General features: G+C 44.3%; 2 protein-coding genes across 4 annotated transcripts in view; both read left to right on the plus strand.

Moving 5' to 3' along the window:
* Positions 1 to 15,334, plus strand: part of LOC117192219 (SR-related and CTD-associated factor 4-like) — a 180,150-nt gene that overhangs the window by 130,594 nt on the left and 34,222 nt on the right. The gene's annotated exons all lie outside the window — the stretch shown is intronic.
* On the plus strand, positions 9,366 to 11,765 carry LOC117192224. Of its 2 annotated transcripts, none has more exons than XM_033396895.1 (5): positions 9,366 to 9,383; positions 10,628 to 10,681; positions 10,741 to 10,945; positions 11,015 to 11,219; positions 11,284 to 11,765. In XM_033396895.1, exons 2-5 carry the CDS (start codon positions 10,628 to 10,630, stop codon positions 11,507 to 11,509), a joined length of 690 nt encoding a protein of 229 aa, XP_033252786.1. In that variant the 5' UTR covers positions 9,366 to 9,383; the 3' UTR covers positions 11,510 to 11,765. The 2 variants fall into 2 exon arrangements, with proteins under 2 accessions (XP_033252786.1, XP_033252785.1); XM_033396894.1 differs by lacking the exon at positions 9,366 to 9,383 and adding an exon at positions 9,580 to 9,922.

Raw genomic sequence — 15,334 nt, forward strand, 5'->3', positions numbered from 1 at the left:
CGCATATGATTCTACCTCGTTCCGCGTTCAGTTAAATGTACAAATAAAATCATATTTTACCGGCTGCACCTGAAAACGGCAAACCCAACGCAAACCAACGGTTTATCCAACAGCCGCTATCTCTCGCACGAAGCAGGGACAAAGAAGACCAGACGATAGCTCTGTGCCTGGACAGTAGCACACAACAACAACACAAGCCGACGGTTAGACAGCAGCCTCTCTCTCGTGCAAAGCAGAGACCAAGAGACCAACGAGCGTTCTGTTGCTGCACATCATCTCTAGACACAAGGCCTCAACTCAACGCTCACAGTAGCACAGTTTCTGCTCTCCGCTCGGACAACACCAACAACAACGACAAGTTCTCTTAAGCTACGCTTTAAGCAAAGAGAAGCACTCCCGAGTACCAGAGTAAGTGTTTCGTTGTGGGTATTTTGTACAAGGTCAAAGAGAGTGCAACTAAGGGTGAGAAAGGTACATACACATATAACAGCAACATGTCAACAGCCGAGTCCCACGACCTCGAAGCCGATCCTCAGGTGGAGATCGACAATCTCAGTGTTATTCAGACAAATCTCATTGCGAGGGTTAATCAAACGGTGCGTAATTTCAGAAAGGATGGCGCAGATCGGAAAACAAAAGCTTATTTTCAAACGCGCTTACAAACTTTGCAACGGTTCTTAGGAGAATTTGAGCAAAATCATCAACGTTTACTAATACTTCGATGTCCAAGTACGCATAGTTATGTGTCCAGCGAAGTGGCCTTTCGCTTTGATGAAGACTATACAACGGCATTCAGCATCATATCAGAGGCCTACGAAAATGTATGTCCAAGAGCACCACCGGTACAGCAGAGTCCGGAGCCAGCAAATCCATCCGTATCATCAGTGCAATTGCCAAAGCTACCTGTACCGACATTTACAGGCAAGTTTGTGGATTGGCCGGCATTTCACGATGCATTTGTTCAACTCATCCATAACAACCAGAAACTGTCCGACGTCCAAAGGTTTCATTTCCTGAAGCAAGCTCTTCCCTCGGATCGCGACGAGGATATTCAGCAGATGGCGCTTGCGGGAAATAACTATGCAACAGCTTGGAGTCTCGTCCTCAAGCGATACGACAACAAACGGCTGCAGTTTATGTACCATATGAACGGTTTGTATGACTTGCCACAGTTGACAAAGGAGCAGTCTGCTGATATAAAACATATGCTTAATGTTGCGACGGTTTGTCTCAATGCTTTCAAGAATCTAGATGTTCAGCATTGGATGGCTCATCATCTCACTTCCAGACTGCCAAGCACGACACTGCAAGCTTGGGAGCTCCATCTCGGTAGCTCTGCCGAACTTGCCACATTTTCTCAGCTACAATCATTTCTCAACGACCGTCTCGTCAGCATCGATGTGTTCGAAAACCGAGGCCACTCCACGACGCGGACACCTGTGCCGCAGCCTGTCAATCAAAGGCACCCGAAGAAGTCAGTTGGCAACGTAACATACAAGGGCAACAGTTTCCACGCCAAGACTGCGGTTGCCGAACACACTCGCTGCCCTCACTGTAGCGACAGTCACAATCTTCGGCATTGCCCGGACCTTTTGTCCAAGGACTGCTTTTCAAGGAAAGCCATCGTCGATCATGCAAAGGCATGCCTCAACTGTCTGAGCCGTTCCCATGCACTTTCAAAATGTACCAGTAAAAGGAACTGCACGCAGTGTGGTCAAAGACACCATACACTGCTGCACTTCCCAACTCCTGCTCAGGTGGCAACACAGCCTCACGCAGCCTCCCATAGCGCTCGTTCCGGTAACTCCTGGCAGTATACAACGAGCGACTCATCTGGCAGGGCTACACCTACGCAACTCTACGCTAGGACCCCACTTCCTACTCAGAGCACAGCACAGCCTCTCCCAGTTGTTCCCAACACTAGTTCCGGTGGTCATCCACAGTCTGCAGCGACCGACTCGTCTGTGAGAACACACTCTGCGCAACTAGTCTCCGCTACGGCAACGCATCACGAACCCAGCACTGTCCTTCTGGCCACTGCCCTGGTCACAATCCACAACCCCCACACTGGCCAATCAGCTGTGGTACGTGCGTTAGTGGATTCAGGCTCGGAAGGAACCCTCATTACAGAGCACACAGTGCAGGCTCTCAACCTCAAGCGGCATCCAATTTCGGCAGAAATTGCTGGAGTTGGGACCACCTCCAAGAACAGGTGTACCTACACTACAGAATTGGCATTAAGTTCTTGTACTTCGCAGTTTTGTACTACCATTGATACTGCGTTTATACTTAAAACGCTTACATCGCAATTACCTTCAAAATCCATCAAAGTGCAGCAATGTCCTCATTTGAACGGAATAGAACTCGCCGATCCCAGGTTCTACAAATCACAACGGATTGATCTTCTGCTGGGAGCGGACGTAATCCCACAGATCCTGCTTTCAGATATCCGCAGAGGAACGGAGAACCAACCAATTGCACAGCACACCCAGCTGGGCTGGATAGTCTTTGGTCGAGCCACTTCCACACGCTCACACGCTGTCACCATTAGATGTCACCACAACAGGCTAGAGAATCTCGTCCAGAAATTCTTCGAAATGGAGCATCTCGGTTCTGCAAAACAGCTCACACCAGAAGAGCGATGGTGCGAGGAGCATTTTAAACGAACTCACATCCGTCAACGAAACGGCAAGTATTTGGTACGGTTACCACTTAAGCGTTTGTTTGACCATTCGCAGGTGCTAGGCAAATCACGTCAAATCGCGATTAATCGATTCCAAATGCTTCAACGAAGATTCCAAAGGCAGCCGGAGCTGCAAGCCAAATATTCGGAAGTCATGAAGGAGTACTTTCAACTAGGCCAGGTGACCAAAGTAACAACCAAGGAGCAGCAGCATTGCATCATTAGCAAGGAGAATGGAATCGAGTCCACATGTTGCACCTTGCCTCATCACGCAGTATTTAAAGAGGAAAGTGTCACTACTAAGGTTAGAGTAGTATATGACGCCTCCTGTAAAACGTCAAACGGAAAATCGCTCAATGACGTCCTATGCACCGGACCAGCGCTCCAAAACGATCTAGCCGGCGTGGTCCTGAATTGGCGTTTCCATCGTTTTGTTTTTGCTTCCGACATTCAGAAGATGTATAGATGCATTGACATGAATGCAGAGGATTCGCAATATCAACGCATCCTTTGGCATGACGAACACAACCAAGTAGCTGAGTATTATCTCAACACAGTTACGTTTGGAACCGCTTCAGCTCCTTACACAGCCATTCGCGTCATACATCAACTGGCGCAGGATGAACGAGACCGATACCCACTCGCGGAAAGGGTCCTTCGACACGAAATATACGTGGACGACGTACAAAGCGGAGCTTCCACTCGCGAAGGAGCATTAGAAATTCAAAATCAATTGATCGGAGCCTTACGATCAGCAGGAATGGAGCTTCGAAAGTGGTCTGCGAATGACGCTTCTCTGCTACAAGACATACCTCCAGACCATTTATCTCATAAGACATTATTAGAGTTTGAGTACCAAGATCCCGTTAAAACCTTAGGCCTTTATTGGCATCCACATCAAGACTATTTTGGGTTCAAGATAAATTTTGAAATCAGTCACGCACATACTAAACGTTCTTTACTTTCCACAGTCGCCCGACTGTACGACCCATTAGGTTTCATCACGCCCTGTGTCATGACCGCGAAGGCGATACTCAAGGACTCATGGATGGCCCGCATCAAACGCAACGATGGCAGCCTAGCACAACTGGACTGGGATGAACCGCTGCCAACCGAACTGCTTGATAGATGGCAGGGATTCATACAGAACTTGCCATATGTCGAGCAAATTCAAGTACCACGATGGCTGCGCTTCAACATCCACGAGCTTGCGTCATTCCAGCTACATGTTTTCTGCGATGGATCATCACTGGCGTATGCAGCATGTGCATATATTCGTGCAGAGCTACCAAACGGAATGATTCAAACTCATTTGCTAGCTGCACGCAGTCGAGTCACACCCACGAAACCGATCACAATTCCACGAGTCGAACTTTCGGGTGCGCTGCTGGCAGTTAAACTGGCAAAATGGATCCGGGACCAACTTCGCACTGCAGGACCACCTATGGCAAACTTCTATTGGTCAGATGCTACTATCGTTTTGTTTTGGATAAATGGAGATCCCCACCGATGGCAAACCTTTGTGTCAAATCGCGTTGGACAGATTTTGGAGCATAGTACATCAACTCAGTGGAGACATGTACCTACTGCGGTAAACCCAGCGGACTGCGCAACTCGTGGCTTAACACCACAAGAGTTAGCAGTACATCCATTATGGTGGTCTGGACCATCATGGCTACAGCAGCCGGAAAGCCAATGGCCGGCAAACGGAGTTCCCAGTCAGGACATCGACAGGACTATAATCGAGGAGAAACCGTCAGTTTTGTTCCAAAATGCTGTGCAAGTCTCGGAGGCTCCAGAAGCCTTCATCCAAAACTCGTCCTCATACGACAGGTTAATATCAGTCATGGCATATGTTCTACGGTTTATACATAACATTCAAGCCAAAGGGGACAAACTGTCTGGACCACTGAGTGTGCAGGAGCTCGACAACGCTTTAATTCATCTCGTTCGCAGCATTCAACAGGAGGTCTACGCGACAGAGATATTGAGGTTGAAGGGAAACAAGGCACTATCGGGCACACACAAGCTGTGTCAATTATCCCCATTTCTAGATGACCAACAAATTCTACGAGTCAGAGGTCGACTGCGAAATGCAATGCACCTTCCGATAAGCCAGCGACAACCAATGATCATTCCCAATCATCATCATTTTACCGATCTCGTCGTGCGTAATGCCCACCGTCTCGCACTCCACGGCGGCACCGAATTAACGCTGGCCACTATTCGACACAAATTCTGGATAGTCAACGGAAAACAAACTGTCAAACGCATTCTTCGACAATGCGTCCGATGTTTTCGTCACCGACCGAAACCAGCAGCACAATTGATGGCCGATCTTCCCCTACATAGAGTCAATCCGCCAACTCGTGCATTCATCGCCACCGGAGTGGACTATACAGGCGCGTTCGAAATTCAAGCATCCAGATTCCGTGGACACACAAACTACAAGGCGTATATCGCAGTGTTCATCTGTTTGGCTACAAAGGCAATTCATCTTGAAGCGGTCACGGGCTTAACCACCGAACACTTTCTCATGGCCCTACAACGTTTCATCGCGCGTCGGGGCTACTGTCAACACATGTATAGCGACTGCGGCACGAACTTCATTGGTGCCGACCGGGCTCTTCAAACCTGGCAAATACATTTGAAACGAGAGCTACCCACAACTGTAATACCTGCTTTAGCGGCCCGAAACGTCCAATGGCATTTAATCCACCGCATAGTCCTAATTTCGGAGGCCTTTGGGAGGCAAATGTAAAGTCTGTCAAAACACATCTCTATCGAGCCTTTTCAGGATATAAAATGACCTACGAACAACTTGCTACCGTGCTAACACAAATTGAAGCCTGTTTAAATTCCAGGCCATTATGTCCACTAAGCGCGGAGCCGGAGGACCTAGCTGTCCTCACCCCGGCACATTTTCTTATTGGAGATTCATTATTAGCACCGCCGGATGTAACGACAAGGGATGTTCCACTCACAGTCCAATTTCTGGAAGGACAGAAAATGATCCGGCAATTTTGGAAACGTTGGAGTTCGGATTGGCTATCACATCTTCAAGCCCGTCCAAAGTGGCGACATGAAACCGACAATTTACAAGTCAGCGATCTAGTAATTGTCAAGGATGACCGACTGCCACCCAACGAGTGGAAACTGGGAAGGATAATAGAAGTTCACCCTGGAGCTGACAGTTTAGTCAGAGTCGCAACTGTTAAAACAGCATCAGGCGTATACAAACGATCGGTCTCTAAACTATGTCGGCTACCGTTGCCACAGACCTCAGAATAATCCTACCACCGTTGCTAGCTCTATTCGACCATACATGTACCATAACGAACACTTTATTTATTCACAGAGCATTCACATGTGACATCGTTTGGTTTCTAATACTGGTCCCAGTATTGGGGGCGGCATGGACGGTTTTCTAAGGGTTAAACTACAAAGAGAGTGAGAGCGCTCTAACTGCGATTGCCCACTCGGAGAACGGCGTCGTTTCATGCTAGGGCGGCGTAACCTCGTTTCCGATCACCATGAAGAGTCTTCGTTTGCGTTTCGACGAAATCACAACGACAATTAGCAGTTGCAGCCGGCCGCGCTTAAACCCGTATTACCCATTACATACATACATACTCTATACGCGATTAAGATTAAAGTTTAAGTTGATTGAAGTCCAAATGAATAAATCTCGAATTGTCTATATCGTGTAGTACATTATTAAACGCAAAGATTCCCCAGAGCATTTCTGCTCAACATTGAAATCTCGTATCGAGGATTTCACAACATCAAGACTTTATGAAAAATTTCAAGAAGTGGGTTCTCCTACTCGCTATGTATTAGCTCGGTCAAACTTTTCAGTTCTTAATGCTCAATGCTATAAGAACTACCTATCTCGATGCAGGATACGTTTTTCTCAGGACCCTAAACAGTTTTACAGCTTCGTAAACAGTAAGCGTAGAACGTCCGCACACCCATCCTCGGTATCATTTTGTAATACGTCGGCAAATAATGATCAGGCAATTGCCGATCTTTTTGAAAGCTACTCTGGTCATCCGTACCCATACGGTTTACCGAGGTTGAACGGCATTTTCAGTCCCTTGTTAAATGAATGTTCCCTACTTCATGATCTTCGACTAGTTAAGCCGGTGTTTTCACCGGGTCCAGACGGGGTTCCAGGTTGTGTACTCAGGTACTGCGCCGAGGCTCTGTGTGGACCTTTGCTTAAACTATTCAACCTGTCCATTGATTCTTCTTGCTTCCCCCGATCTGGAAGGAATCGTTTATAATTCCTCTCCATAAAAAAGGTAGCAAGTCTGATGTAAAAAATTATAGAGGTATAGAAAAAATATCCGCTATTCCTAAAATGTTTGAGAAGGTTTTAACTCCGCACTTGCAACATCTCTGCAAGTCACTTATATCTCCAACTCAGCATGGATTTATAAGGCGGCGATCAACCACCACGAACTTGTTAGAGTTTACCTCTTTCATTATTAAAGGCTTTCAAGGTAACTTACAGACGGATGTTATTTACACCGACTTTAGTAAAGCATTCGACTCTGTAAACCATTCCCTTTTAGCGCATAAACTTGACCTTTTAGGGTTTCCGCCCAACCTCATGAGATGGATTTCTAGCTATCTTTGTTCTAGGTCTCAAAGAGTCCTCTTCAAAAACTCCCTTTCGTTACCAGTAAAGGTTTCTTCGGGAGTACCACAGGGCAGCCATCTAGGCCCCTTACTCTTCACACTGTTTATTAATGACTTGCCTTCAGTATTAACATACTCTCGAGTACTTATGTATGCGGATGATGTTAAACTCTGTGTCCAGTACAAGGACATTTCATTTCATTCTCGCTTGCAATCCGATCTCAATAACTTTCAGTCATGGTGTTGTGCAAACTTGTTACACCTTAATGCCTCGAAATGCAAAGTTATGACATTTCATCGTTCTAGCCCTTTGTTGGCTCCCTACACCCTATTTGGTGGTTCTCTTGAGAGAATTACCCTGGTGGATGATCTGGGTGTTATGTTAGACCCCAAGTTAAAGTTTTCCGAACATATTTCTACCATGGTAAATAAGGCCATGGGCGTGCTTGGGTTTATAAAGAGGTGGTCAAAGGAATTTGACGACCCCTATATAACAAAGACTCTCTATACCTCGCTTGTTCGTCCGATCTTAGAATAGGGCTCCTGTGTATGGTGCCCTCATTACAAAGTACACCAGGACCGTATAGAATCCGTAAAGAAAAACTTTTTACTCTTTGCTCTGCGGGGCCTTAACTGGGATGCGGGTGTAAGACTCCCATCTTACTCTAGTAGACTACTATTAGTAAACCTCCCATCCTTAGTTAACCGTAGAAAAATGCTTGGTGTGATATTTATGCACAACTTGATCAGGGGTGACATAGACAGCCCTGATCTGTTGAGCCGCATAAACTTCACGATTCCTATTAGACTGACTAGAAATTTTATACCGTTGTTCCTTCCACTTGGTAGATCGAATTATTCCTTGCATGAACCGTTTAGGGTCTTATGCTCGGATTATAATTCCCTCTACCATATTATATCCACCACTAATTCTCTTCCTCTTATTAAATTATTAATCCTTACACACCTTTCTATTTATTAGTAACTGTAGTGGTATTTGTATTTATATTGCATGCTTAGTTTCTTAGTAAGTTTAGTACTAGTTCTCCTCGAATGTTAGTCTAATAGCTATCTTTCTTGCATGTTCGCGTTTGGTTCGGCTACGCACCGCGCGTCATGCGGCAGCGCCCCTCGGTCGGTTGGGCGGGAGGAGGGCTGCGTTTTGCCTGGGATCCGCGCGTAACAGCCTTCTGCTGGTGTCACACGGGCCACTTGACGGTGCAGTAGCTGCATCGCCTCTTGAAAGATGCAGTCATTGCATGTCAACGTCCAAAATAAAAAATAAACCCCAGAAGCCCTGCTCTAAATCTCAATTAAATCTCTATTTGTAACCCACAAAAGGTTTTCTGTTCATTTTGCTTTTAAGATTTCATAAGAAACTGTTACTTGAATTTGAGCACATTCTCATTAAGTCAAACAGCTATTCAATGCGTAATCCTCCATACCATACAATACCATACCATACCTATTGATCATCAGTAACTAAGTACATTTGTAAATCTATAAAAAAAAAACTCTAATACAATATAAAAATATACATATATTTAAAAGTCAAATATTATGAATTACTTATCAGGTTTCAGAAGAGATATGATGCGGGTAGACAAGAAACTGTAACGTAGCGAACCATTATCCTCATCTATACCTCGCTGAGCTATAAAGGGGCTCGTGTACGATATGTTTCCTTTCGTGCGAAATCCGATTAGATAGAGCTACTTCAACTTTGCACTTAGCGATCTTAAGCATTCTGCCTACCCAACGGTTAGCCCATCAATTGTAACATCTCCTCAATCGCGACTACCTTGGTAAACATCGACGTATCGCAATCTGAATCAGATGCCCAAAACGTCATCGTTATCGCAAGCAATCTGTGTGGAGTTATATAAGCGTACAGCCAGCGGTCGTTTGAATTCAACAACCACCTGATAAAACAATAAAGCTGTCAACTGTAAGACCTATTCAAAGCTACACTGCTACGATCGCACGAGTAGTAATTTAAATCAGTTTGGGAACACCAGGTAGTGGGAGCGCTTCAGCTGCTACTGACTTTTAAAGTGTATGGCCAAAAAATACAGTTACGACTGTTAAATTCCGCAGCTGAACTACGGGGAAAAACAAGGCTCATTAGCTGATTAAATTTGTGTATAACTTTATATATGTACGAGTATACATCCTTCCTTCCTGTTTCGGAACGCAAAGTCTGGTCGTTTATGGTTTGAAATTGCGTGAAGTGAAGTACCGATGCAGATTAGTTAATCGCAAATAGTCTTTCTGCCTGTTACAATCTACATACATACATAAGTGTATTTGTATGAAACTGATATACTCGCCCCCTCGGTCGGGTGCTGCTCATTAAAGTACGTTTTTTAAGAGCCCTAATGGAGTTGAGAGAACTTAGTCTGGCCGCGAATTTCGATCGAGAACAATGGTAGAGCAGAGCAGCTAGCAGAGTTAGCCGAAATCCGCTAAGCTAAGCAAATAAATGCACTAATCATTCATCAGTATTCGGCCAGTACGCATAGTTTCAACGACTTTGAAAACTTGTTTGAGCATAAATTAAATACAAACAAACACGAAAACAACAACAGAATAAAGGTGAATTAACTCGCGTAAAACGATTGCTGTACATATGTATGTAGGGAGATTTTTAACTTTTATTTATACAACTGATTTGAGGAGTGTATCTGTTGTGGTTTCAGCTTTTAGCTTGATTTTCTCGAGTGATTAATAAATGCAATTTCTTTTCCTTACAACGGGGATAAACCATAACTATATTGTGCGAGCAATGCGATTATAAATTAGTGTTCGATTATCTTTCACGAGTTCTGCTTAAAGGAATTTAGATAGTGCTATCACCAATGAATCACCGACCTTCAAGTTAAACGCCGCCAAATTGAAAGACCACACGACCGGACTAAGCCATAAAATCTGTAGTTAATAATTTCTATATACTATATCACGCATGACAGCTGAAGTGGCATATTTACGGCAAAATGATACGAGTATCACTCGCCCTTAACCCTAACACAAGTCTGTTAGCTAGTGCTGAAGTGTCCAACCAGGATAAGTTTTAGAAACGCGTTGGCAACCAGCCGCACCCCAAGTGGTGGACAGGTCCACGCGAAGCTATGGAACTCGATTGCCTGACTTATCGCCCGATCCTCGAGTGTGGCTATCCCATAATGATTTGATGGGACACAATCTCCACAATTCCTGATTCTAAAATACTGATACAGATTATACAAGATTGCTGTGTCGTAAATTGTCCAATAACCACTCGGGGGGGATTTTTCATTGCAGATGACAACAGATACGGCGAAGGGCGTCATAAACAATGGCTACGAACTGGATCATGTAAGTATTGATACCTCCCCACAAGCATTGATTGATCATATTTGCATTAATCTTTTCAGAGGGAACTGGAGATACCAACTTCGGAACCATTCAAGGAAATTCCACACGAAGACCGTAACTTGCCGCAACAGGGAGAAGATGGAAAGGGATTCTTCTACAACAATCCGAAAATGGGACGCATCGTGAAGATTTCATTTTACGTTCTATTACACGTTGTGGTCGTGGGCTACTTCTCGTATGCCACTTATCACTATAATGACATCAGTAAGTACGAGTGTATCACTCACAATCATTATAATGTATCATAATATCCGTTTTATTTTTTATTATTAGCTAATTACGAGTGCAATTGGAGCTCAGATAATCCTCTTTGTGGAATCAATTTCTGCTCAGGCTATGGTATGCTCTTGCTCCTGCTGGTATTCGTCTACTTTGGTCTGTTCTACTACTTTATATTCAAGCCCAAAGTGGGAATCTGGCTACACAGGGAGTACCTAAAGCCGGCTGCCCAAAAGTGGCACAACTTTAGCAGAACCAGGTACGAGTCTTTGATTATTTCACGATCGATCACATGTCGGATAACATAATCGTGTACTTCGCAGAGCTGTCTCGCTGGCCAGTATAGCCTTGTTACTGGTCTTCCTAGCCATCTTCCTGTACTTCGAGACTAAGGACGAACCGCTGAAGTTCGTGTCGATGGTAGCCCCCTGTCGTCTGTTCTGCAAGACGTATTTGATAGTTCCCCTGTTGGCAGCTGGGTTCTTCATGGTGCGCCGGATCTTGCTGCAGCGGGCGAAGCGGACCCAAGCCTGGAAAATCGCCGGGTAACAACGAGTCTGGGTCGTCCAGGCATTACTCCATTAAAACCCCACCATCACGTGACACGGAGAGCTCCCTGCCCAATAGCGTCGGTGACACATCCCAGAAGTAGTCGAGCAACGGATAATCACACGATTCACACGGGTTTATAAAACATATAACATACGTCTGAAATACTACATACACATTCCATGAGAACACTCATACATGTGCACGGGTGTGGATGGATCCTAAGACTAAAGCAATTAAAAAATACTGCACTGTACCATCGTTTCATCCAAAAGAACACTAGGACTTGAGCAGAGTGGGGATGTCTACTTTGCGCAGACCGTCTCTTGCTTTGAGGAGCATAGTATTGTGCGGCTGGCCAGTGAGGCCGGCCAAGTGATGCATATACCTGTCAATGTTGCCAACGCTCGGACCGGACGGTTCCAGCGGAGGCAATGGGACACCATTGAGGGCTGCAACCAGCTTCTGGCGCAGACCCTTCACGTACGCCTCCAGTCGCACATTCTCCTCCTTCAGTTCTGCCCCCTCGCCAATCACCTTGAAATAGCCAACCTTGGTCTTGTCCACGTGCTGCTCCAGCACCGCATTTAAATGTACCACCTTAAATGTACGCTATAATTTAGAATTTAACCTTTTTGAAACAACCACAACAACACAACTATCAAACAAAACTATTTTCTATTTAAGTTTTAATTTATTTTTGATTAACTTTTTTTTGCTGTTCCTAAGAAACAAATCCAAAAAACAAAACACATTAAGAAGAAAAAGGCTTAAGTTCATTAACGAAGAAGTAAAACCACGAGACGACCATTTTGTTCAATAATAAAAAAAGAAACAACAAGTTTTATTTGCTGCAAGAAGACTGTAAACATAGATGAATACATACATATATCATTTTTATTACTTTCGATTTTATTATTATTTTTCTAACACACATACTGCTCTCCTTCGAAGAATATTTTCTATTATTTAGGAAGGCCTTATTTTCAAAATAATTTTTGTGTTGAGCTAAGCAAGACTCACACTTTTTATAGTCAATTCCCCAGCATGAAAACCAAATAGGCAGCCTACTTAATCGTTACAATACATAGTAAGCCTGACCAAAAAAGTCAGTGGACGGCTGACTCGCCCCAACAGATTTTATTTCTCCCGTAAAATACGAGTAAGGTGAAACCTACAAATTAAATCATGATTTACGGCATGCTGGTGACACTCTCGACGGCAATCTATACTACGGTGGCCACCCTTTGGCAGGTTCAACGTGAGTGTAGAAAGTGGAAAGATGATTTGGTTCGAGCGTATGAGCTGTATGACTGTCTGATCATTCGGATGATGTCGTTTAGTCTTTTCATTTTGGGTCTGTTCTGCAAGCCGTATTTGATAGTTCCCCTGTTGGCAGCTGGGTTCTTCATGGTGCGCCGGATCTTGCTGCGGCGGGGAAAGCGGACCCAAGCCTGGAAATCGCCGGGTAACAACGAGTCTGGGACGTCCAGGCATTACTCCATTAAAACCCCACCATCACGCGACACGGAGAGCTCCCTGCCCAATAGCGTCGGTGACACATCCCATAAGTAGTCGAGCAACGGATAATCACACGATTCACACGGGTTTATAAAACATATAACATACGTCTGAAATACTACATACACATTCCATGAGAACACTCATACATGTGCACGGGTGTGGATGGATCCTAAGACTAAAGCAATTAAAAAATACTGCACTGTACCATCGTTTCATCCAAAAGAATACTAGGACTTGAGCAGAGTGGGGATGTCTACTTTGCGCAGACCGTCTCTTGCTTTGAGGAGCATAGTATTGTGCGGCTGGCCAGTGAGGCCGGCCAAGTGATGCATATACCTGTCAATGTTGCCAACGCTCGGACCGGACGGTTCCAGCGGAGGCAATGGGACACCATTGAGGGCTGCAACCAGCTTCTGGCCACCTCGCCCATCACCTTGGCATAGCCAACCTTGGTGTTGTCCACGTGCTGCTCCAGCACCGCATTTAAATGTACCACCTTAAATGTACGCTATAATTTAGAATTTAACCTTTTTGAAACAACCACAACAACACAACTATCAAACAAAACTATTTTCTATTTAAGTTTTAATTTATTTTGGATTACCTTTTTTTTTGCTGTTCCTAAGAAAGAAATCCAAAAAACAAAACACATTAAGAAGAAAAAAGCTTAAGTTCATTAACGAAGAAGTAAAACGACGAGACGACCATTTTGTTCAATAATAAAAGAAGAAACAACAAGTATTATTTGCTGCAAGAAGACTGTACACATTGATGAATACATATATCATTTTTATTACTTTCGATTTTATTATTATTTTTCTAACACACATACTGCTCTCCTTCGAAGAATATTTTCTATTATTTAGGAAGGCCTTATTTTCAAAAGAATTTTTGTGTTGAGCTAAGCAAGACTCACACTTTTTATAGTCAATTCCCCAGCATGAAAACCCAATAGGCAGCCTACTTAATCGTTACAATACATAGTAAGCCTGACCAAAAAAGTCAGTGGACGGCTGCCTCGCCCCAACAGATTTTATTTCTCCCGTAAAATACGAGTAAGGTGAAACCTACAAATTAAATCATGATTTACGGCATGCTGGTGACACTCTCGACGGCAATCTATACTACGGTGACCACCCTTTGGCAGGTTCAACGTGAGTGTAGAAAGTGGAAAGATGATTTGGTTCGAGCGGATGAGCGTTATGACTGTCTGATCTGATCCCACAGAGACCCTAATCAATTGGATGATGTCGTTTAGTCTTTTCATTTTGGGTCTGTTCTGCAAGACGTATTTGATAGTTCCCCTGTTGGCAGCTGGGTTCTTCATGGTGCGCCGGATCTTGCTGCGGCGGGCAAAGCGGACCCAAGCCTGGAAAATCGCCGGGTAACAACGAGTCTGGGTCGTCCAGGCATTACTCCATTAAAACCCCACCATCACGTGACACGAAGAGCTCCCTGCCCAATAGCGTCGGTGACACATCCCAGAAGTAGTCGAGCAACGGATAATCACACGATTCACACGGGTTTATAAAACATATAACATACGTCTGAAATACTACATACACATTCCATGAGAACACTCATACATGTGCACGGTTGTGGATGGATCCTAAGACTAAAGCAATTAAAAAATACTGCACTGTACCATCGTTTCATCCAAAAGAATAATAGGACTTGAGCAGAGTGGGGTGTCTACTTTGCGCAGAGCGTCTCTTGCTTTGAGGAGCATAGTATTGTGCGGCTGGCCAGTGAGGCCGGCCAAGTGATGCATATACCTGTCAATGTTGCCAACGCTCGGACCGGACGGTTCCAGCGGAGTCAATGGAACACAATTGAGGGCTGCAACCAGCTTCTGGCGCAGACCCTTCACGTACGCCTCCAGTCGCACATTCTCCTCCTTCAGTTCGGCCACCTCGCCCATCACCTTGGCATAGCCAACCTTGGTGTTGTCCACGTGCTGCTCCAGCACCGCATTTAAATGTACCACCTTAAATGTCCGCTATAATTTAGAATTTAACCTTTTTGAAACAACCACAACAACACAACTATCAAACAAAACTATTTTCTATTTAAGTTTTAATTTATTTTTGATTAACTTTTTTTTGCTGTTCCTAAGAAACAAATCCAAAAAACAAAACACATTAAGAAGAAAAAAGGCTTAAGTTCATTAACGATGAAGTAAAACGACGAGACGACCATTTTGTTCAATAATAAAAGAAGAAACAACAAGTTTTATTTGCTGCAAGAAGACTGTACACATAGATGAATATATATATCATTTTTATTACTTTCGATTTTATT

This window comes from Drosophila miranda, assembly GCF_003369915.1.
Source record: "Drosophila miranda strain MSH22 chromosome Y unlocalized genomic scaffold, D.miranda_PacBio2.1 Contig_Y2_pilon, whole genome shotgun sequence".
NCBI lineage: Eukaryota > Metazoa > Arthropoda > Insecta > Diptera > Drosophilidae > Drosophila > Drosophila miranda.